The sequence below is a fragment of the Elgaria multicarinata genome, chromosome 5, assembly GCF_023053635.1.
Source record: "Elgaria multicarinata webbii isolate HBS135686 ecotype San Diego chromosome 5, rElgMul1.1.pri, whole genome shotgun sequence".
Taxonomy (NCBI): Eukaryota; Metazoa; Chordata; class Lepidosauria; order Squamata; family Anguidae; genus Elgaria; species Elgaria multicarinata.
Genome location: NC_086175.1, coordinates 108560273 through 108584645, shown reverse-complemented (window position 1 = coordinate 108584645; position 24373 = coordinate 108560273). Strand labels below are relative to the sequence as shown.

Below are 24373 nucleotides of genomic sequence, written 5' to 3'. Positions count from 1 at the left end.
TCAAGGTATTTTGTGGGAGACATGTGCAGTGCAATCCTATGCATGTCTACTTGGAAGAAAATCCTACTAAATTCAGTGGGGCTTTCTCCCTACTAAGTGAGTTTAAGATTGGAGGCTAAGGACACAATCCTATGCATGTTTAGACAGAAAAGGTCCTTCAACTCCCACCATTTCCCACTCAGCATGGCTGGGGTATGCTGGGAGTTGTAGGACCTTTTTTGTCTAAACATGGATTTTACCCTAAGAAAATAAAATTGCAGGGAGAAGGGAGAGAGAGCTAAAAGTTCTGTCTTCCCTGAAACATTCAATAAAGGAGCCCCATAATTCCTTGCCAAGATCTCGCTCATCGCTTTTATTAACTTCATCTGTTTCCAAAGGAAGGGCTGTGGCTCAGTGGTAAAGCTCATGATTTTCATGAAAAAGGTCCCAGGTTCAATCCCCAGCTCTTGTTAGGGCTGGGAAAGACTCAGTCTGAAACTCTACAGAAGTGCTTGCCAGTAAATGGGTAGACAGTATTGAGCTAGGTGGGCCGGTGGTCTGACTTGGCAGAAGGCAACTTCCCATGTTTCCCCAGATGCATAATCCATAGCAAGCAAGAATTCAGTACAAAGTTCAAAAAGACAAGGGTCCAAATTGGATGGAGAGTCCATGTGCAGAGTGCTTCAAGAGGCTCAGACAATAGTAAGTCGAAACAGTTTTAAAATAGCAAAGTTAAAGGACTAAGACGATAAACTGTTAAAATACTGGGAAAATAAAAAGGTCTTCGCCTGGCGTCGAAAAGAATATAACATACTGTAGGAGCCAGGTGAACTTCTCTAGGGAGCTCATTCCACAGCAGAGAAGGCCTTCTGAGAGTCATCTGCCTCACTTCCTTTGGCAGGGACTTATGGAGAAGATTTCCGACTATGCACTATAGAGTCCACTGCTGCACTGGGACTGGGCTCTGACACTCTGGCTTGTTTTTCCTATTTATGATTTGTGTCTCTTCCACCCATTTTGCCAACCTTCAGAACAGATTCATTTTCAGGCTGCGTTTGCCAGGCACCTCTGTTTCAGAGCAGTCAATAGCACAAACAAATCAGGGATAAGCCACAGTTCTGGGTTCACAACAAGCCATGTTTTGAACAAGCCAGACTTCAAAAAGCAACAACAAATAATGGCTTCTATTTGTGGCTTATAGCTTGCTAACAAATCGTGGTTTGTTTGCACCGATGAGTTCAGGCACAAGCCAGTTTTCAACAAACTACATCATAGCTTAGTGTTGTGTACAAACCCGGGCTATCTGTCTTAGTCCTACTTCTTTTTCTTCTTCTTCTTCTTCTTCATCATCATCAACAACAACACAACTGTGGGGGCATTCTGGATGGGGACTACAGCACATAGGATGAGCTTTTAACCCTTTCTCCCACTGCAGTTGTGTTGAATTCCCACCTGCCACAAGTTACTATTAGAGAAGGGAAGAAAGCTTCTATTGGTGCCAATGGAAACTTCCCTCCCAATAAATTAACTTATTTAAGAATGCATCCAGTTTGGCCCTCAGCTTGATAAGTATCTGGTTCCAGATCCCAGCTGAAGTTCTGATTAAAACATATCATGGGGACAAAGAAAACCATCTATCCTGCACCATGTATTTTTCTGTATTTTTGAAGGCTAAAGTCTCACAGATTTTGTTCTGTGAGTTTGTGTCACAGCACCAGGCACAGAATGCATATGGTACAATAGAAGAGCCTGTGCCCTGTGGCATGTTCCTGAAAGAGAACTCTGGCCAAGATTTTCATGGGCTGATCACAAAATTCATAATGGTGTGCAGCCTTTCCATTATGCCGGCAGTCATGGGGTGGTCATGTGGCGTGTCCAGTATCTGAAAGATGGGCATATAAGAATGCAGCCTTAGATACTAAGCTGCTGAAGCGAAATAAATAATTGTTATAATTTGTAGGCATGGTACCTGACACAATGCAGGCTCTAACCTGACTGGGAGCCTGCAGGCACTTTTTCCATACATCCCGTTCTTTATTTAAAGAAGAGATCCTTTTTTGCTGATTGCTATTCTCTCTCTCTCTCTCTCTCTCTCTCTCTCACTCACTCTCTCTCTCTCTCACACACACACACACACACACACACAGAGAGAGAGAGAGAGAGAGAGAGAGAGAGAGAGAGAGACATTTCTCAATCCTGAACATTTCATCAAGTTTTCCCAGAGCAGCCCCATGGCTCCTGAAGTGCTTATATTCAGCTGTATTTTCTACTGAGATTTGGCTGGAAGTGTGAATCGGAAAGCATATTCTAACTGAAGATACATTGATATGAGTCAGTTAATCCATCGTTGTATTTCATCCTGTATATCCCATGCAAGAAAAGATATAATTGCTAATTGATGCCACCAATAATATTTTATAAAGATCAATATTGCCTAATTGTGCATTGTGAAGAATGTAGAAAATAGCACACTTGTTGCCGCTTTGGAAGTCTTTAGGAGTGTGCATGCACATTTTACAACTGATTTATAGCCATGTACATGTATTCCAGCTGTATTAATTCAAAACCATTGTAGTATGTATAACATTTCTATTTAATTCAGTTGGAACAACGATCTCTGCTCAAATAATGTAGTTATGTTGAGCCACCTGATCATGAGAGGAAAAAAACTACATGAGACTAGGATTGGTGTTGGGGTAGAAGGAACAGTGTGATGTACTTCTGGCCAAAGGACTGGTTCTTACAGACTGAGCAACCCTTGGTATAAAAATTTAAATAGGCTTTTGTGTTAGATATGCATATCCAAGGCACAAAAGGCTTTGCTTTAAAATAGGTATTACTGATCACAGAAACAAGTCTAGAGAGGGCTAATGCAAACAGTGCCATCAGAAAGCATGAGTATAGGATTCCTGTGATTCTTAATTAATCTGTAATTACCCTACCTCTTTTTGACAATGCTAGTCATTTCAAAATTCTGTTAATTAACGCATTCTTTGCGTGAGTGAGAGTAATTGGAGCTGAGAAGGATTTTTGACTTTCATACAGAATATCTTTGTTAAATTAATATGTACATATGTATGCATGTATTATATTCATATAGTTACCCAATAACACAAATTCTCTGGGCAGCTCATAAAAATTATTAAAATTTTAAATGCAATTAAAACAAGGATTTAAAGTGAGCAGGCTGGACAATAAGGCCTTAGCTAGACATAAGGATTATCCCAGGCAAATGGAGAGGTCGTCCCTGCCTGCTCCTGGGATCCCCTGTGTGTTATTTGGATGTACAGGCATGATCCCTGGACAATCCCGGGATATAGGCCTGGTCTAGCCATGGCCTAAGTCTTAAGTTATTTAAGAAGCCTGGGTGAATAAAAAGATCCTCATTTAAATCAGACAAACCTCTCTGGGAAGGCTGCTCCATACCAAAAAGGCCCTCTCCCTTTTGATTACCTCACTTCATTTGGTATAGACACTCAGAACAGGATTCTGAAAAAGAATGTAAGGTTCAGTGAGAAGGTAGTCTTTCAGGTATCCTGGTCTCCAAGCCATTTAGGGGCTTGGGGATCTTCCCCATCATGGTGTCTACCAGATGTTTTGAAATTCATCTCCCATCAGCCCCAGTTGTTGTGCAAAACATCTGAAGAGCACTAGGTTGGGGATGGCTGGTTTTGGCTTTAAAAGTTAAAACCAGCACTTTAATTGGTCCTGGACATGGAATAGGATTCAGCGCAGCTGACAAAGCACCCTATTGTGGTCCCTATTCTGGACCAACTGCAGTTTCCGAACTGTTTTCAAAGGCCCAGTGCATTGAAGTTGTCTAAAATGGTAGGTTATCAGAGCATGGGTAATGGTGGCCAAGCAATCTCCATATAGTTAAGGTTGCAATCGGCATATCAATTGAAGCCTTTTCTTTTGTAAATTATGCAGCCTCAATAATAATAATAATAATAATAATAATAATAATAATAATAATAATAATAATAATAATAATTTCTTACCTGCCTCTCCATTTTGACTGAGGCGGGAAACAACAGTAAATATAAAATACATAAAACTGAATTAAAACATAATATACATTGTTAAAACCTTCTAAAAACATCTTAAAATTCCACTTGATAGGCCTGCTGGAAGAGAACAGTCTTTATAGTTTTCTTGAATGCTAATAGACTGTTAAGTTGACGAGTCTCCTCCGACAGGCCATTCCACAGTCTGGGAGCAGCAGAAGAGAAGGTCCTCTGGGTAATACTTGTCAGCCTAAATACTATGAACATATCAAAATTGGGAATCAATGCTTTGCCTTATCCCTTTTTGTGTCACCTACATGAGAGTTTAAGATTTTCTTGACAGACCTTTAATAGTTTTATTAGCTCATGTGGTACATGAGTAAAATCCAAATCCTGGTTCCCAAAACATTTTCAGGAATTCCGCTTTCATCCTTTGCCTTCTCCTTATGCCTCTTTGTGGTCACTGCCACTTATATCATTGCCATAAGGGTGGAAGGTAGGGCTATGCATCAAGAAGGAGGGCAGTTGAACAACAACCCATAAATAAATAGTTCTGTTGATGAATTTCTCTCCATGAGAAAATTAGGGTCCTTCTGGCTGTGCTCACTGTCTGAATTTATCATATATACTAACGTGAGGTAAGGTAATACAGATGTGTTTATGCTTTCATCATACCTTTTGAGTTGCCTCAGTAGCCCAACAAAAGGTATCATGACCACCACAATTTAAACAGTAGACCGTCTTTTAGAAACCTAAAAATTGCTTTGCCTGCTTCCATTTCTGGTATTTTGCATGACTTGTTACCCAGTGTATTTCTTGTAGATGCCAATTGGATGCTGTGGTTTCCATTGGGATTGTGGAATGGAATTGTGGGATTGTGATAAGGATGGTTCTGCTTCTCTTAATTTCTAGAGAATTTTGTTGTTGGACCTGACCTACTTGAGAATGTTTGGCCTTTATGACTCCTAAGGGAAAAAGGACCCAATCCACATGGCTGATTTAATGCTGAGGGAAAACTTATCGGGATTATTCCTCACAGATGATTCTGTTGCCGATCCGCAGCAACCCCACAATTCCCCTCTGAAAAAGAGACATTTTCGCAGACTAATATCAGTGCATTGTTTTTCCTTAAACGCTTCTGCTGCAGTGTGCCCCATCTCCCAGTATTAAATCTGGGCATGTCTAGGGGTGTTTCTGGATTCTTGGTTAAGGGGTGGGGCCACTCCTTTCTTTTTTTCTTTCTTTTTTCCCCCATTTCCTTTTTTTCCCCATTCACAGTAGGGTGCTTTTGGACACAGGCTTCCTTTCTCACTTAGCACAATGATAGCGCAGTAGCTGCTTTCCCATTCACAATATCTAGCCTCTTTTCCCATTCATAATACCACAGTAGCATTCACAATAGTGCAGTACTGTTCTTTTAACCTTTCACAATATCCCAATGGTGAATGAGAGGATAGAGGTGTGGGGTAAACTACAGGGGCTTAATCCAGTGCTTCCAATAACATTCCCTGAGCAAGGGAGCATGGACAGGCACAGGGAACAAGGCTATGTCATTCACTGAGCAGCATCTATACTCCATTTTTCTTGCTTTGTGTGTTCGTGACGGACCAAAGCCAATTTCATGAAATCCAGATAAAACCAGAAATGTTTCTGAATGTGTTTCCATGTAGATTGCACCAGGGTGTCTGGCTGTTTCTATACTTTTTTTTTATCACTGCTGGCAGATTCCTGTGGTTTGGGAGAGGATGCCAAAAATGCTTCTGAATATTGCTTTAGTCCAAAGATTTCCAGGCCAGGATGCCTGACTAGGTTTATTTATTTATTCACAAAGCATGCACAGTACACAGAAAGTAGTGGCCATCTACCTGCACACTACCTACCAGTGTGCAGTTTCTTGAGAACCCATTAATTTCTGTGGCTCAGCTTTCCCATATGTGGGTGACCAAGGATTAGATGGAGATAACACTGTTTTAAATACCTGGTCAGTGAAATTTGAACTTCATGTAAAATTTTAATCTGTGAAAATACGAAACATTTTTCCTCGGAATATACTGTTTAAAATGGTACTTACAGTCATTTATCTATCAATTTTAAAATATATTATTTTTCTTTACTTTGTTTAATAGACTACCTTACCCTAGGGATTCAAAGGAGATAACAGCTGATTTCTAGCCTAACCTCAAATGCCAGCATGAAAAAAAAAAGTCTTCTTAACAATGTTCTTGCTGTGGGTCACCCCTGAGATTTAACAACATAATGCTTAGTTGTGTTTATTACCTTTATATCTTGTCTTTTAACTTTTTAGTGAACATTTGAACGTAAAAGGGACTTTGTACATACAAGAGAATACAGTACTTAATCTGACTGCATTATACCACAGTATACATAGAAGAATACTTATATAGACTATTCTGTTGAAAAGGAAATCAAATAGTTTAGGTGATGCAATTTTAGATTGCTTAGTTGGTGGTTTAACATGAAGATTTCATTTTCCTTTTTTATTAAAATCGTTTTTTATTGTTTCATAAACACACATGACATAAAAGCATTGCATAAAGACATTACATCTGAGGAAAATGAACATTTTCTACAGAACTTTATGAGAAGACATTGCAGACGAGAGCTAAATACATGCATGCTTGATTAGCATATGCAAATTTCCACCCATGAAGCTGTTCACATGTAATAACAACCCATTGGTTTAGCAGCCACAAACTTAAACTTGCTCATAAAGGGTTTATTCTTTGGCGTCGTTCTCTTTTACCCTGGCTAACGTCAATGAAATTGAATAACTGACCATGTGATGGAATGTTGTCGGTGAAAGGAATTTGTAAAGGATAGCTCATATTCATATAATTGCTGGTTTCCTTACTCTCTGCCATGTTTGATTCCTTTTCACTAGTTATGTTGTGTATCATCCTTACAATTCATAAAAGCGTACCTGGAAAAGTTTATTTTACCTTACTGGTTTTTGAGTTGCAACTCTTACTTCCTTATGTAGCTGAAAGTTGCCTGATCTTGGTAGCTTATTTGCATAGTTATAATGAACTTCTATTAATTTTACATTCAATAAGATTTATTCCAGAAATTGTCTTGTAAAATACTGATACATAGGGCTGGTTCAGACATAATCTTGCTGATCTCTTAGCTGCAGTTAAAAGGATTGGGAGCAGGCAAAGGGCTTATACACTCTCTCCTATCCCTGTCCTGTATGGATTCTCCCTTGCTTTTAGTGTTAACAGTGGTGTAGTTAAGCATGAAAGTCAGAGCAGATGTAACTGTGGTTAGCTTTTACCATGATCTGTGGATTAGCATGAAAACCTGATTAAAGGCTAGCCATGGTTTACATTAGTGTTGGTGCTGAAAGAACCCTGCACACTATGGTTAATGCTGAAGGGGGACAGAAGGGACCTCATGAGCCCACAGCCCAATCCTGATCTCATAGCCATAGGCCTAATCTACACCAAGCAGGATATTGCACTATGAAAATGATATCAAAGCGGTATATAAAAAGCAGGAGCCACACCAAGCAGGATACAGCACTTATGAAAGCGGTATTTGGTACGTGTCAATGGGCCCCAACAGTTGTCAGCGTGCTTCAAAACCACTATAAAGCAGTAGTGTGGCTCCTGCTTTTTATATACCGTTTTCATACCACTTTCATAGTGCAATATCCTGCTTGGTGTAGATTAGGCTATAGTTAAGAATTTAGAAACACTATATCTGTAGTGTTTTTGTTTTGTTTTTAATGGAGCTGTCTATCAGAACCATGTTGCAGAGCCAGTCACAAGTAGAGGGCAAAATCCAGTTCAAATGAGCACTTCCACGTATTCACTGGATTTCAGTAGAAGAATTGAACAACTGCTTAAAAGTCTCCCATTGAAACTCTTGAGACTGAAAAGTGCTTGACTTTGGCTGGATCATGCTCAAAATATTTGATTTCAAGTACAACATTACCCTGAAAATAGATATGAGTTTCCCTTTATGAGCCTCGTGTGGCGCAGAGCGGTAAAGCAGCAGTTTCTGCAGCTGAAACTCTCCCCACGGCCTGAGTTCGATCCCAGTGGAAGCTGGTTTCAGGCAGCCGGCTCAGGTCGACTCAGCCTTCCATCCTCCCGAGGTCGGTAAAATGAGTACCCACTTAGCTGGGGGAAAGGTAATAACGGCTGGGGAAGGCAATGGCAAACCACCCCGCTATAAGGCCTGCCAAGAAAACATCAGTGAAAGCAGACGTCCCTCTAGGAGTCAGCAATGACTCAAGTGCTTTGCATGAGAGGTTCCTTTCCTTTTCCTTCCCTTTATACATATCCAGTGATGTCGATACTTTTAAAGGGCAGTTTTAAAACCTGTTAATGCTGGTACTGCTAACTGTGAAGAAAACAAATGTTCAGATGTATTACTCCATTAAGAATTATTATCCATACACAGAGAAACTAATATTACTTTCCTAATGATCTGCTGAACAACCAACAGAAGTGAGAAAGTGCAAAACTTTTCATTCTCATTCAATCTTTCATTTCCCGCTTAGCCTGCCAGTTAGATACTTTGGTTGTGACTGCAACAAACAATTCAACATATAACCACTCCAAATATTTTCAGGATTGCAATGTTGCTTTCTAAACCCACAGCTTAATATCCGTTTCATCATTGTATCGTTTTATAGTACCTAGTGTTACTTGGTTTTGCACAACTGATGAGACCCTGCCTGGAGGCTTAGGGTCTTAAAATTCCATTTGCCATTTGTAAATGTACAGTGTCTTTTATGCATTCAAGTACCCAGTCATGCATCACAGGGCTCTCTTTAGAACTATATAAAAATAACAATTTCCAGACTGGATGTAAGAAAGTTATTTTAAGATGCATTTTCATCTGTTCAGACAGTTGAAGCCAGGAATGGCCCTAGCAGGGAAATCTGGCCGTTTTTTGCTTTTCGATTTCCCTGGAGACCCTGGCTGAGTTTGCATTTGTGAGCTGAGCCACGGGCTTTCTCCTGAAAACTGGGAACTTAACTGGTTTCCCCCATTAAAATCACAATTTCCTCAGGATCCCCAACATGACTCGCAGCGTGTGATTTGCACCTCTTCTTTCCTGTGTAACCAGAATGGCTGTCCATCAGCCCACCTCCCAGCTCATTTGCAGCCAGTTTTCTTTTGCCTAACAAGGCCTGTGTTAAGTTCCAGGTAACTAGCATCATCCCACTTGTCACACCAAGCTGGAAAACATGTGCAGGCAAGCAGGCAGGCTGCTCTTTTCTCTCTGGCCTAGTTGGAATAAATCTTTTGCTTCCTTCCTCTGAGTGGAAGAGTGAGGGGGTTGGTGGGAGCAGGGAGGTGGAAAGAAGGAGACTTTGACATTCCAAGGAGGCCTTTTTTGCCATGACAATTAACTGGCACAGGGATGCCTGTTTAAGGAACTAGTGATGGATGGCATCCTTTTGTTTTTATCATTATGGACAGGCTGCCACTTGGCTAATGAGTGATAACCCTTTATCTGAATCAGAAAAAAAACATTTATGCTGTGTGTGTTTTGCACAGCATTGCACACAAAAATTCACAGACTTATGCTAAGTGACCTTCCTTGGACAATGGCAATGTTGAATTTTAATACTCTTGAAGAAGTATCTATCTGTACGTGTGCCAGTTTGATAGACCAAACACCAAAAGAGCTGTAGACGTAAAAAGATGTGGTATAAGGAATCCTTGATCTTTGCTCTCTTCTTTGAATGCCTTCTTCTCACTTTACATCCCCTGCGGTATCAAAAACCAAGATGAACAACCCACATTATAGATAAGTTTATTGGATTTATTGCCTGAGCTGACAACTATAAAATCCTCAACAAAAATTATTGTGAATGCATAATTTTTTTTATGTAGTTTCACATAAGTAAAATGTTTTCTCAAAGAAAATTATGCAATCTTTAGGAATTTGGATTGGGGTTTTTTGGGGTTTTTTGCTTACCATTGGAATGTGATTGAAATGTAAATTGGGAATAAACTGATAGGGATGATTTAGTAGAAGAAGTCAGATGAGGAAGGTGAGAAAACCTACAAGGGCAGTGTACAACAGCTGTAATTCATTTTCAGGCTTCTGACATTTGCATTCCATTCTTTTAAAAAAATTCCCTGCTGTGCTACCACCTCAGTTTCCCTGCAGCTGATGCTCAGCTTGGAGAAAGTCGGCAAACGCTTCAAGACTTCACATCAGAGACCCGAAATGTCATGGACAGCCAGAATCCCTCCCCTTGATGTCTACATTTGCAGTCACTCTGCATTTTCAGGCATCTTCAAAACCTGCAAGCTATCTTTAGTTCTGCCCACCTGCACCTTGGCTCTGTTTCAAATTGAGTAATTGTTTCCAGTTGTGCCCTGCTCTGATTAGTTCTAAATTCTGCAAAAAGCTGTTAGGAGGTTAGAACTCATATATTCACCTGTACTGACTTGCCTGCCGCCTGCCTGCATCACTTGTTTTAGATCAGCTCTGGCTTGGTTCTGCCCCTAGAGTCAAATCTTATTTACCTGCTTTTCCCCTTTTCTCATGACACTCCCAGCATGTGGCAGCTGTGGTTTTCAGTCATATGCTGAGGCAGCTTCATGCACAGCTTAGCTTTATATATGCCCCCAAAGTGCTAAAAAAATAACGTTGACGTGGTATGCAAAAAGCTGATCCACATTGCACAGCATCAGCATGCCTCAGTATGTGGCAGCTACAGTATGGATTGATTTGAGAATTGTGGCTGCCACATGTTAAGAGAGTCTTGAGAACAGGCCCTTGTATCTCCTCTATGTTTTTACTTGGCTCTTTATACACTTTTGGATTTGGCCACTTCTCTTTTATGCCAATCTGTTAATTTTCAACATTTTACCCTGTCTTGATTCTGCTAATTAATTCTTACTCTCATTTGGTTATACACATTTGGATTATTCCCTAGCCTATGATTCTGGTGGCCTGTGTTGCTAGGTACTGTGTCGTTTCCTTGGCTGATGTCAGTGGCTTATCTGGACCTAGTCCTGCAAAAGGTTCTGGTCAAACTTTACTAGACCATCCATTATTTGGGCACACTGGCTTCACCATTAACAGTTGTGAACAATTTGAAATTATCATAGGGGCTGGCAGAAATAATTAAATAGATATATGGTTTTGTTGTGAAAAGTCAAATAAAGTCAAATAAAACAGCTGGTTGGCCACTGTGTGAACAGAATGATGGACTAGATGAACCCTTGGTCTGATCCAGCATGGATCTTCTTATGTTCTTAACAGAGCTAAGGAGTGATCAAGAGTTAAATAATTAACAGCCATATAAGGTGAGAGGAATGAAACTAACGGGTAAGGGAGAACATGGTATATTTAGAATACGTTTGGAAAGTTATATAGAGTCACAGAGGTGATCTAAAACAGGAAACCTGCCCCAGATAACAGGAGCTTCAAAGGGAAAAAAGTTTTGTAACAGCGCTGGGACATCAAGACACAGAGAAGGGTGATGTGAGATAAACTAATCCAATAGGAATTTTGTAAAGTCTGTGAACATAATTTAAGTTGCCTTCCTGCACTCAATTTCCTAAATGTAAGTCCCATTGAACTAAGTGGTACCTACTTCTGAGTTGACATACATAGGACCGTGCTGTTAAGGATTAAAAGTAGTAGTAATTGTTTCTGTGAACATTTGTGTTTCTTTCCTATATTTTCAAGGTTATCTCCAATACTCTCACATAGGGTATTTTTTTAAAAAAGAGTTGCTCAATAGGATTATGGTCATAAAGCAATTGCCTGCAAAATACATCATAATTGTTCTTACAGTGAGAGCAATTAGATATTTTAAGATGAACTAAACCCTTGTTCATTTAACGTATATCCTGAAATAACAAGCAAGTATTTGGATCCGTTTACACACCAAACAAATCCAAGATTCAAGCAAATAAACACAGAAGTGAATAAAGGCATAAAGTGATTTCTCTCACCTGAGTTTCCATAAATCAGAGGAACATACACCTTAGTGAACACTGCCCCTCACCACATTGCACTTCAAATTTGGATACCTCCATAGTTCCAGCAAGAAGAAATTAGACCCATTGTCTGGTTTGCATGTAATGCTAAAACATAGTTTATATTGTGTGTGTGAATCTTGGTCTCATCGCTGTCCTGCCACTAGCATTTATTTTGAGATTCTTCTATTGTTTATGTAGCAAGCAGTAGTAAATTTGCTGGTCTTTGCCACGCAGAAACTCGTTATCTGTTGTGGTAGGTTCAAACCCTCCTTTAAAGCAAAGTTGCATTAAAACTTGCACTTGCTGTCCAAAGATATTTTACTTTCCTTTTTCCACCTCTCGTTTTTGACTCATGGTGGTTTCTCATTGACTCAGGATGCTAAGCAAAATTCCTAGCTTAATAGCCAGGATATGTGTGAGCAACATGCCCCTGGCTTTCCGCATATGAGCTAGCAAGCCAGGATTCAGTGTTTAAAATAGGGTGACCATATGAAAAGGAGGACAGGGCTCCTGTATCTTTAACAGTTGTATTGAAAAGGGAATTTCAGCAGGTGTCATTTGTATATATGAAGAACCTGGTGAAATTTCCTCTTCATCACAACAGTGAAAGCTGCAGGTGCCCTTACCTCTTTTAAATCTGGTCACTAGTATAGCTCCTGCAGCTTTCACTGTTGTGATGAAGAGGGAATTTCACCAGGTTCTCCATATATACTGTACAAATGACACCCTAGTTTACAATGATTGGACATAAGAACTTTTCCATTTAGAGAAGGGGGGAGGAAGAATCTGTTGAGTGATTCAGTCCTGCTTACTTCTGAGTCTTGTTCTTTTTATTTCTGAGTAAAGATGCAGATGCTTAGTATTTGGGATGCTACTTAAAAGTGCTTCTGAGTGATTCAGTTCTGCTTACTTATGAGTAGAAAAAGGTTCCCTACCCTGCTAGCGGCAGTTGACAAACTACATACCCTACTAGTGGCGGTGTGTGTGCATACAAATGTGTGGCCCCTGAATCCCCAGCAGACACTGGATGTGGCCCTCATGTCCTGAAAGGTTGTGCACCCGTGGTTTAGTGTTAGATGCCAGTGGCTGTGAGGAGATCAGGTTTTTTTTGTGGGTTGCCTAGAGCTGTTCCTAAGAACAGAGATATTGCAAATTTCGTTTATAAAGCTTATATGTGTACATTCATAAAAATTAACATGCCCAAGCTCCATTGTACCTCCACATTAAAATGATGCCATAATGGATTGTACTAGTATGTGACTTAAAAATATTAGTTTCTTATTGCTAAAATCGGTGAGTAAGTATCCAGTAGATGAAGGCAGATGCCATTTGGGGAATATTTCAATTGCAAGCCCCTTTGAATAATTGTGCTTTTGCAGGAAGATGTTTCCAGTGGATGTTCCTCAGTGAATGCTGGTTTCTTCCTATGCTAGACATTCAGGATGTCCTGTGTTCATTTTACAGATTCCCAGCCTCTTCTTTCCAGATCACATTTCTGTTAATTTATACTCTCATTCTTATAGAACTGAACTGTGCAATCCAGCTTAAGTGATGATCTGAAGCACACACTAAGATTGTCATGCAGGGGAGGGGGGATCGAGTTTCCCTACTGTTGCTTTTCAGTCCCACAATAGGGATGAACAGCTTCCTCTTTCTTCACATGGGGAAAGAAAGAGGAAGCAGCATTGACCATGTAGACCATTCACTGGTTGTTTTTATCACGCTGCTTTTCTTGCACACAGCAGGAAATGGCGGCAAGTTTTGCCTAAAAAAACACCTTATTTACTGTGTCTTATTTTGTCATGGAAAATAGAGCAGAAGGAGTAGAAGATGGGTGTCGTCATCAAAAGCACCCACAAAAAGACATGAGTGGCCAGTAACGAGCATGTGATAAAACGCTCATCTGATGATACTCTAAAACACATCAGATGTTGGTTCTTCTTCGTGGTCTCTATGCATCACACATATGGGCTTTGCGCCTGCGCAGAGACCAGACCGGAACCTACTATAGCTGAGTGGAACGTTTTTGGCGGGAACCCCTCCCCCCACGCTACCGCGCATGTCCATGGGGTTCCCGCCCTTACCTCAGTTCTTCGTCGTCCGCCATTGTGCACAGACCTGTTTACCGAACCTCTAGCGTTTTCGTATAGCTTCTTCTTGTTACTATCTTCTTCGTTCTTCAATCTTTTCTAATCTCTTTCTAAACTCTTTTTTCTTACAAATTTCCTTGTATCTAAAAAAAAAAAAAAAAAAAAAAGTTATTGTAGATAGTTCTCCTCAGCGACTTCGGTCGCGTGAGGCCTTTATGGCACTTAAAGCCCCGTTTAGAAAGTGCGTTAAGTGTGGGGCCAAACTTCCGCCGACTGACGGACACTCCCTTTGTGTTTTGTGTTTGGGCGAAGGACACGTTGTTGAGGCCTGCCACCACTGTATGTCATTTACCAAACAAACAAGGAAAAATCGAGCGGACCGACTCCGTTCGATACTGTGGGAAAAGGCTCTCAAGGCCACGGAGGCCCCTACAATGGAGAAAAAGGCGGTTCATAAGTCCGTTGCCCACAAAACGGCAGTTACCAAGACTGTTCCAGACAAACCGCCAGACCATAGCACTGAAGTGCAGGCCAGAGCAAATAGGGCTGAGATACCCCTCACGCCTGGTCGGTCTTTATCAACTTCAATGGCTAAGAAGGTTTCTAAGAAAGCCAGAACGCCGATGCCTTCTCCCGAACTGGAGAAGAAGAAGAAGAAAAAGAGAAAGAGGGATGCGGAGAGGGCCGCTTTAGCGTCACCTCGGCCGCGGGAATCGGCCAGGAGCCATTCCACCCCTCCCGCCGCGCCGACCACTTCGATACCGAGGTCTCCTTCGGTGTCGAGGCCTCTGTCGGTGCCGATGGCCACGGTACCGACACGCCCTCCAAGTTTATCAGAAGGCGAGATCCGAGATTCGGTGTCGATAGCTTCCGCTCGACAATCTGTAAGACCCCAGGAGCTCCAGGGTTTAATCCCTGTGCAGCCCTCGCCAAGGCAGACTCCAAGACGCGATTGGGATAGAGTATCGCAGTACTCTGATCCCCAATCCAGGTACGGCTATTACGAGTGGGATCGTTACCGACCGCAACAATTTTTTCAAGGTGACCAGCAGCATTACCAGCCTGAGGGCTATTATGCACATCCTCCACCAACATCGAGGGTATGCCAGTTACCTTTGCCTCCTCCTTCCATGCATCAAGTTCCGACGGTATCGACCCCTCGACATCGTGAACAACATGCGATACCGGTCGCTGCGCCGGCTGCATTATCTACGCAGGAAGAACGGCTGGATTTGCAGGTGGTGACGCTGTCTTCGCCAGAAGAGAACTATCCATCCGACTCGGAGTCGGCACACTCTTTGGTTCCAACCGCACCTTCTCCGGACGATGCAGTCGATGATGCTGACCCTTCTTCGCCGTCGGATGATATGGTCCGTTTCTCAGACCATATGCTCAGAATGGCCAATGCATTAGGCCTCGACATTCAGCAGGCAGATGAATCGGTCATCGACCCAATTTATGACGTGTTTCAAACAACAACAAATCAACGTCTAGCCATCCCAATACCTCACGCCCTAAAACAAGCAGCTCAGTTGTCTTGGAAAACTCCAGCAGTGGCTCAAACAACTTCAAAAAGATTAGAATCATTATACCGTGTAAAAGAGGATGATACACAATTTTTGGCTCAACACCCTAAACCAAATTCAATAGTGGTGGAGTCTGCACAGGGCCAGTCACAGAAAACCCATTCTGCGCCCGTAGATAGAGAGGGGAGAAAGTTAGACCAAACTGGAAGAAGGGTTTACTCATCCTCCGCCCTAGGAATCAAGGCGTCTGCATACGAGGCAACGATGGCGAGGTACCAGCTTTTTCTCTGGGAGAAGATGGGATCTTTGTGTGAACACCTCCCAGAGGACAAAAAAGAGCTTGCAAGGGTTTTTCAAAACGAAGCATCGGCCATAGCAAGGCAACAATTGTCCACCGCTCGACACCAGGTGGACTGCCATTCAAAATCGATGATGGGGGCCATTTCTTTAAGGAGGCATGCTTGGCTCAGATCAGCCAATCTTACGCACGAAACCAAAGCTAGGATTGAAAACATGCCATTCGATGGTGAAGGTCTATTTCATTCAAAAACCGATGAAACACTAGACTCCATCTATAAGGCAAGAACAACAGCCAAAAAGATGGGGTTTACTGCTCCTCCTCAGACTCAGTACCGTTCAAAAAGATGGACAAGGCCTCCGATGCAACAACAGCATCGACCCCAATACCAGCTCCAACCTCGACAGCAACAACATCAGCTTCAGAGGAAGAGGCCTTACCAAGGCAGGTACCAACAAGAAAAAAGGCAGCCCGACTTCAGCAAGAAGCAGCGGGTTTGACTTTTCGGATCCAGATCCACCTCCCTTTGCGAACCGCCTAGCACCCCATTACCATCAATGGGAGTTAATAACAACAGACTCCTGGGTGCTCACTATCATCAACTCGGGGTATGCCATCGAGCTCGATGTCCTTCCTCCTTTTTCGGGCGTGAAAGTAACGGCGCCATCCCCTCCTCTGCTGCTCGAGGTACAGACCTTGCTGTCGAAGGGAGCTATCTCTCCCGTACCCGCAGAGGAACTCAACCAGGGGTTTTTCTCCCGATACTTCACGGTCCCGAAGAAAGATGGAGGTCTTCGACCGATCATGGACTTAAGGCAATTGAACAAATTCATCACCCCGAGAAAGTTTCGTATGATAACGATTGCTTCGATTTTGCAGCTCCTACACAAAAAGGTTTGGTTCGCAGTGGTGGATCTGAAGGATGCGTACTTCCATATCTCTATCAGGAAGTCGCATCAACCTTACCTTCGTTTTTCCATCGGTACAGCCCAGTACCAATTCACCGTTCTTCCGTTCGGATTGGTCACGGCACCGAGGGTCTTCACGAAAGTCATGGCGGTGGTGTGTGCCCACCTGAGACAGAAAGGGATATTTGTTTATCCATACCTCGACGACTGGCTTCTGGTAGCGGACAACAGCGACACGCTCCGGACAGATATTCTAACTACCCTCAACCTGTTGGACTCGTTGGGGCTGTGGATCAACGAAGAAAAATCCATATTGACCCCACAGCAGAGGTTGGACTTCATAGGGGTAACCCTCTCATCTCGAGACGGGAGAGCGTACTTACCCTTGGCCAGGGCGAGTACCCTTCAGCAGTTAGCCATCGATACCGAGAGCCGCCGAAAGGTTTCGGCATGGACAATTCAGAGACTACTAGGTTTGATGGCAGCTACAACTGCAGTCATCAGGTTTGCAAGACTCAGGATGAGGATATTACAGGCCTGGTTTTTGAGGACTTTCGATCTTCGACACAATGCTCGACGAACTTACCTCTCGATACCGAAGCAAGTGAGGGCATCCCTGCAATGGTGGTTCTCGATGTCGACGCTCCTCGATGGGGTACCATTCCAACAGAAGGCGCCCTCGGTAACGATCACAACAGATGCATCCTTAGAAGGATGGGGAGCTCATTGCAACTCCCTTACCGCTCAGGGTCGCTGGCCTCTATATCAAAGAGAACAACACATCAACCATCTGGAGCTCTTAGCTGTGGAGAATGCCGTGAAGACTTTTTCACAAATGATCGAGGGCCGAAATGTCCTGATCGCAACAGACAACACCACCGTTGTGGCTTACATCAACAGGCAGGGTGGAACACGATCGCACCCTCTGAACCGTTCTGCACTCAGAATCTGGAACTGGTGCATCAAGAGAAAGACTTACCTGACTGCCATCCATGTAGCAGGAAAGGAAAACATCATTGCGGACTCCCTCAGCAGGTCCTTCCGTGTCGACCACGAGTGGGAGCTCGACGTCGAGGTCCGAGACGATCTCTTTCGTTGCTGGGGCCGCCCTGCTGTCGATGTCTTCGCTACCGAAGAAAACGCAGCTTGTTCCAGGTTCTGCAGCAGAGCAGGAAAGGGAAAGCACTCTTTAGGAGATGCTTTCACCAGGACTTGGAAAGGAAATCTCCTTTACATCTTTCCACCCTTCCCGCTATTGACGAAGGTGTTAGCCAAGATCCAGATGGACACCTCCAATTGCATCCTGATCACACCGTGGTGGCCTCGACAGACGTGGTTCTCTCACGCCCTTCGGTTATCGAGAGGGGATTACATCAGGCTCCCGTCGATACCGAAGCTTCTGTCTCGACACCAGGGCAGAGTTCGACACTCAGATCTGTCGACCCTCAAGATGACTGCATGGAGGATAACAACTACTCCTCCTCTGGAACCAGAGTTTTGACTGTGGACCACATTATTTTGGCAGCACTAAAGCCTTCCACAAGGAAATCTTATGCAGCAAAGTGGCAAAGATTTCAGAACTTTGCATCAAAAGATGGTAATCAAATACCAGAATCTTGCCACTTAGCCCTTATCCTCAATTATTTATTGACGCTTTTCCAGCAGGGACTTAAGCTCGCATCCATCAGGGTTCACCTTGCTGCGATTACATCTTTTCATCGGGGTGTGGATGGTTTTACACTTTTTACCCATCCAACAACCAAGAAATTTCTGAAAGGTCTGAAGAACACGATACCGACTGTGAAGACTATCGTGCCGCCATGGAGCCTGTCAGTTGTGCTGCAAGCATTGACACGCAAGCCCTTCGAGCCCATGGCTTCGACAGACCTTAGGCTGCTTACTTTAAAGACTGTCTTTTTAGTAGCCATCACATCGGCAAGACGTGCAAGTGAGCTTAAAGCTCTTAGGATAGATGTCCCGTACACTATTTTTCATAAGGACAAGGTTGTGCTACGCACAGACCCAGCCTTCTTACCTAAGGTAGTGTCATCTTTTCATCTGTCCCAGCATATTACTTTGCCTGCTTTCTTTCCTAATCCAACTACACCTCTTGAGTCTTCCCTACATACTCTCGATGTAAGAAGGGCTCTTGCTTTTTACAAAGACAGGACAGACACTTTTAGAAAAACAAAGCAATTGTTTATTTGTTATGGGGAGCCTTCTAAGGGACTCCCTGTCTCTTGCCAGCGCTTGTCACGCTGGATAGTGGAGACAATTGAATTGGCCTACTCTATTTCTAAAATAGAGTTAATGAAACCTGTGACAGCTCATTCCACCAGAGCCGTTTCAACATCGGTGGCCTTCACCAGAGGTGTTCCACTAGCAGAAGTCTGTAGAGCCGCAACGTGGTCCACTCCATCCACGTTTGTCAAGCACTACAGTTTGGACACCCGTGCGAGGCAGGACTGCTCGTTTGGGAGGACAGTGCTCTCGGAGATCTTCAGATGATGCACCAACCCACCTCCAAAGGTATGTCAGCTTGCTACTCGCCCATATGTGTGATGCATAGAGACCACGAAGAAGAAATGCAGGTTGCTTACCTGTAACTGTAGTTCTTCGAGTGGTCATCTATGCATTCACACAACCCACCCACCATCCCCTCTTGGTGGTGTGAGACTTATAAATGACACTGTTATATTGTGGAATGTACTTTATTTTATTTACACTCATGTTTATGGGGGCACAATGTCGGACTCCTGTAAACTGAGGTAAGGGCGGGAACCCCATGGACATGCGCGGTAGCGTGGGGGGAGGGGTTCCCGCCAAAAACGTTCCACTCAGCTATAGTAGGTTCCGGTCTGGTCTCTGCGCAGGCGCAAAGCCCATATGTGTGAATGCATAGATGACCACTCGAAGAACTACAGTTACAGGTAAGCAACCTGCATTTTTCTTCATCAGAATATGGAGCGTATATTACACTCAGTGAGGAAGCTATGAATAATATGTCCTGTTCTGACCCAGTTTCTCTTAATGAGAAATTATATCATTTAAGCCCAAAATGTAAATAATTACGTTGCATATTTTCTATTGTAAAAAGTAAAAGGAATGTTTTGTTTAAAAAAAAGTTAGTTCTGTTGAGCAATAGATAGCAGCTTTTTGTTGTCATAAATGCCTTTTTCTTGTCAAAAATATTATAGTATAAAGAATTTTAAAAAGTAAGGGAATTTCCTGAAAAAGTTTAAGGGAATTCTCACACTACTATACAAACATATTAGGGTCCCCCCCTAAAAAATAAAATATAAGAAGTATAGGCTTTTCTGTTGTCTGAATTAAAAATGATTATATAACTAAAACGGAAGAACGTCTTACAACATTAAATAATGTATATATTACATGTTCTTGTAGGAAAAGCCGCTGAGCAAATCTCTGCAACGTGGAGAAGATCCCCAGTTTGATCAAGTAAGTTACATCTGAGACACATGGCATTCTTTTTTGTAGTTTTTATTTACTGGAGATAGTAAGCAAGCTATCCAGTTTGGGCTCAGCCCCTGCGCTGACTTTAGCCCCAGTGTTTAATTCTATTCCCGAAGTTGCTCATCTTGCTCCATCTGCATCAGTCTCCAACACTGTACATATTCACCACAGGATCCTACTCATCCTGAACTTGTACTGAAGCACCTAAAATATCTTCTTTGTCTGCCAAGGACTCTTATCTGCATCATTTGGTGCTGATTCACATGTTGATATTTTAAACTCTTTATCAAAAGCCAAATGATAGTGTAAACTGGATATTTTCACTTTAAATGTATAAGTTTAATGCCCTTTTCAAAACTGAATAGAATTCTCCTTTCATTTCAGCCCTTAATTTGTTCTAACAGAAATGTCGTTCCACTGTAACAGGATGGCAGCTCTGAGAGTCACTGTACATCTCTGAAAAATCACAACACTTCTTTACATTTGTAGGGGGATTGTTTCAGATGCGTAGACAGCACTTTAGTGCTTGAGTCAAACTGGCATTTATTAAATTCCCTTGACTTTTCTGTTTTTTCTGTTTTTCATTTCATGGTTTGATTTATTTTTAGCGCACTTCCATTTACCTCAAAGGTACAATGGCATTTAGACATCTAGCTATCATTAAAGCAATGTATGAACGTAGGTTTCAGTGTAAAATCGTGTCAAGCCTCAAAGGAAAATAGATCCAGTACTAAACCTAAAATGTGTTTGGCGGCACAGAAAACTGTATCTAATAAAATAAAATTAAAAAGGTAGCATCCTGGATAGGAGGGTTCAAACTGCATAGGCAACACTTTTTTTAGGAAAAAATGAAGTATTTTTTACATTGTGTTAGGAATGTTTTTGGAATTTAAGGTTCAAATTTACTTTTAAGATGTACAGAAATGTAACGTTTAAAAAAAACCAACCTTCCCCAGAGCTGGAACACATGGAGCTCCTTGCACCCCATTTTGTGTACCATTAGATCCAACTCTCATCCCCCTTGAAATGAAACGTGCAAATGTGTGAGTAAACAATCATGGCTGCTGTTGTCATGTCTAGTTTGGCCCATTAGGCCTGCAGATGGACTTACTTATTATATTGCTGTAATTATAATTTAAATTATAATTTAATATGTATTTTGACAATTTAGTAACCCACATTTGTGTATGTGTGTGTGTGAATACACACACACATACACACACACACACACACACACACACAAAGAAGGAAAGGCTACAGGCATGCTTCAGTTGATTTATCTTTACAATTTCTGCCAAAATAAGTATAAATAATGCATTTATATAGACTGCTTTAAATGTCCTATGAGCAGACTGTTTAAACAGCTCAGTACTTGTATAGACCTGGTATCTTCAGGCTGTACGCTGTTCAGTTCATTTAGGATGGAAGAACATGATCATTTTGTGCAACAAGGACACATTTGTACATCTGCACACTCCCCTTCAGCAGTAACACAGAGCTAGAATTCATCTCACCACTGGCTTTGATTCCAATAAATGGAGGAGTTGAGTAACCAGCTTGCTGACTAGACTTTCCTCCCTTCCTGTATTCTGAGAGCCAGTCTCTGCAAATTCCACCCTTCCTTCCTGCCTTGTAAGACCCAACGACAGAAAGATTAAAAAAGCTAAAGACACCCTGTGTAAATATACCAGAGGACATAGCATGTGTGTATTTAGTTTGCATTACTTTTGGCACACGGTTCAGTAATTTGGGAGTCAGTAGGTGGAGCGGCATGTGCTGGCCTCTTACCAGTGAGTTACACATGCCATACTTAGCAACAGCCTGAGCAGCATGCAACTGCTCTAATGAAGAGTACTGCAGAAAGTCAAGAATAAGTAAATCAATAACATTATTTTATTAGTAGAATACCACAAGCTCTACATCCATAGTGGCAAAGTTAGGAAAATACTTACCATGCTGTTGGGGGTAAAATCCCCACAGGTCCATGGTGTCACCATCACTTCAAAATGTACGTGCAGCTGCCATCCTATATCGTGTTCAGGTAGCATAGAGGTTCACAAGAAGAAACTTATGCAAAGCATATTCCAAGCAACTTATGCTGTCCATCTGCAAGTTGGCAAAAGCAGCAGGTCAGAGAAAACGTGGCACATGGAGGAAGAGATTGTAAGGGGGATACAGTCCCATTGTCAGAATTGGTGCCCAGAATCCAATGCGCATGACTGGGGTCGGGGAGCTTTTAGATTTGTGTTTTTCAAACAGCAGCCCGCTGCCCTGCTTCAAATGCCACTTTTGAAAGTGTGATTGTACTTTGAAAAGTAATTCATGATGCAGCATCATGTTTTGCTTTTGAGAGAACAACTCTTACTGGTCACACACAAAGAAGCTCTTGATCATACCTAGAAAACTATCAAGATGACTGCCCAAGAAAGCCTCATTGCCAAAGAAACAGGACATGCAACCACACAGGGAATAGAAAGAAAGCCCAAATATATTTGTGACAGGGGGAAAAACACACCAGGCCACAAACTTTAATTGAGTTTAACGCTTTAGGTGATGGTGGGGTCTGAGACTGAAGGACACACTTATTTGTGTTTATTTGAAATTACTCATTTGGCATTCAGTTGTTTAATCAACTAGAAAAGGCTTTATTTTAATGGTCAGCCCTAAAAAATACATATTGCTTGCAGGTCATTTTAGTCAAGAGGAAGGAAACCCATCATTGGACTCCCCGTGTTTTCTTTCCAAAGAAAATCATATCCATATATTTCTCAACGTGACTTGACTTAAAACTTGGGAGGTTATTTTGATTGTGGATATTGGCATGGGGAAATTGTTCACACGCAGACAGACAGACACCACACACCAGTTGGGATGGGAACATGGCTGCTTTGAAGAAAAGAGAAATGCCACGAAATAGTATCACTGTGTCCCATCTAGGCTGTGTCTAATTTTGCCCGCAGGAGAAAGTGGAAAACAATGAACAAAGAGAACATAAAATATCCATATTATTTCCCTCCTTTTTGTAAACCAGGAGTTGGCAACTTGTGGATGTTTTGACCTACAACTCCCATGATCCCTTGCCTTTGATTATGCTGACTAGGGCTGATGGGAGTTGTAAGTTAGAACATCTGGAGGGCCACAAGTTGACCCCCCCCCGGTGAAGACAAAGCCCACCTTTTCGATGAAACCTTTGGAGGAACACCTCAGTTCCCATTCCTAAGTGTAACTAATGTTTTTAAGGAAACAAATGCCTATTTTACCCTTATATATCCCTCTCCATTTCTTTCAACATTTCTTTCTCCTTCCTTTTTTGTCTTCCCAGTATCAATTTTTTAAAATTTATTATAGAAATGTCTATTCCGTCCTTTGATAGACTCCTCGAGATAGGGACCTGCCCTTTTATATGTTAGTAAAATGCCTTGTATGCTTTATAAACATTGATAGTGCTACATTAATAAAGTTGATGGTGATTATAGGCACATGCTGTGCTAGAAGACAGTGTGTGATCCTTTCTCACTCTGTCAGTTCTTTGCTACACTAAAGAAATGAGCAGGCAAGAAGACAACCAAGTGTAAGAATTAAGAGCAAATTGAACTATTGTCTAAAGGTGTTTTTTTAGCTAACATTACCCACACAAATATTTATTTTTGTGCCTTTTTCCTATAGGTAATAAGCTCAATGAGCTCCCTATCAGAGTATTGTCTACCCTCCATCCTGCGCACTTTGTTTGACTGGTATAAAAGACAAAATGGCATAGAAGATGAATCTCATGAGTACAGACCAAGAACAAGCACAAAATCCAAAAGGTACATTCCTGAAAACATTTTAATACTGGCAATCAGATCTTGTACGTGCCTATAGAAGACCTTCTGCTGCAGCAAAGGAAGTTAGAGCAGCTTTACACTTTACGTGTCAACACTTTATGAACTTCTATGCATGAGCGAAATAAGGCACGCTCATGACTGGCCACACACAGAGGACCACGGGTCCTTTTGACAATGCCATTAAACTCCTGCATGACTCTGGTGCCTTCCCACAGTACTTTAGTTCTTAAAAAAACCAACACCTCAATATCCCATTTCCGCTGAAATATCTCTGGATTTCTTACT

At 42.0% G+C, this 24373-nt stretch overlaps 1 protein-coding gene across 1 annotated transcript in view; it reads left to right on the top strand.

Annotated features, from left to right (window-relative positions):
• The window catches only part of FRY (FRY microtubule binding protein), a 204394-nt gene that overhangs the window by 52483 nt on the left and 127538 nt on the right, over nt 1-24373 (top strand). The window contains exons 3-4 of the mRNA XM_063126983.1: nt 20196-20249; nt 23931-24070. Coding sequence (XP_062983053.1) covers nt 20196-20249; nt 23931-24070 — 194 coding nt within the window. The remainder of the gene's footprint in view (nt 1-20195; nt 20250-23930; nt 24071-24373) is intronic.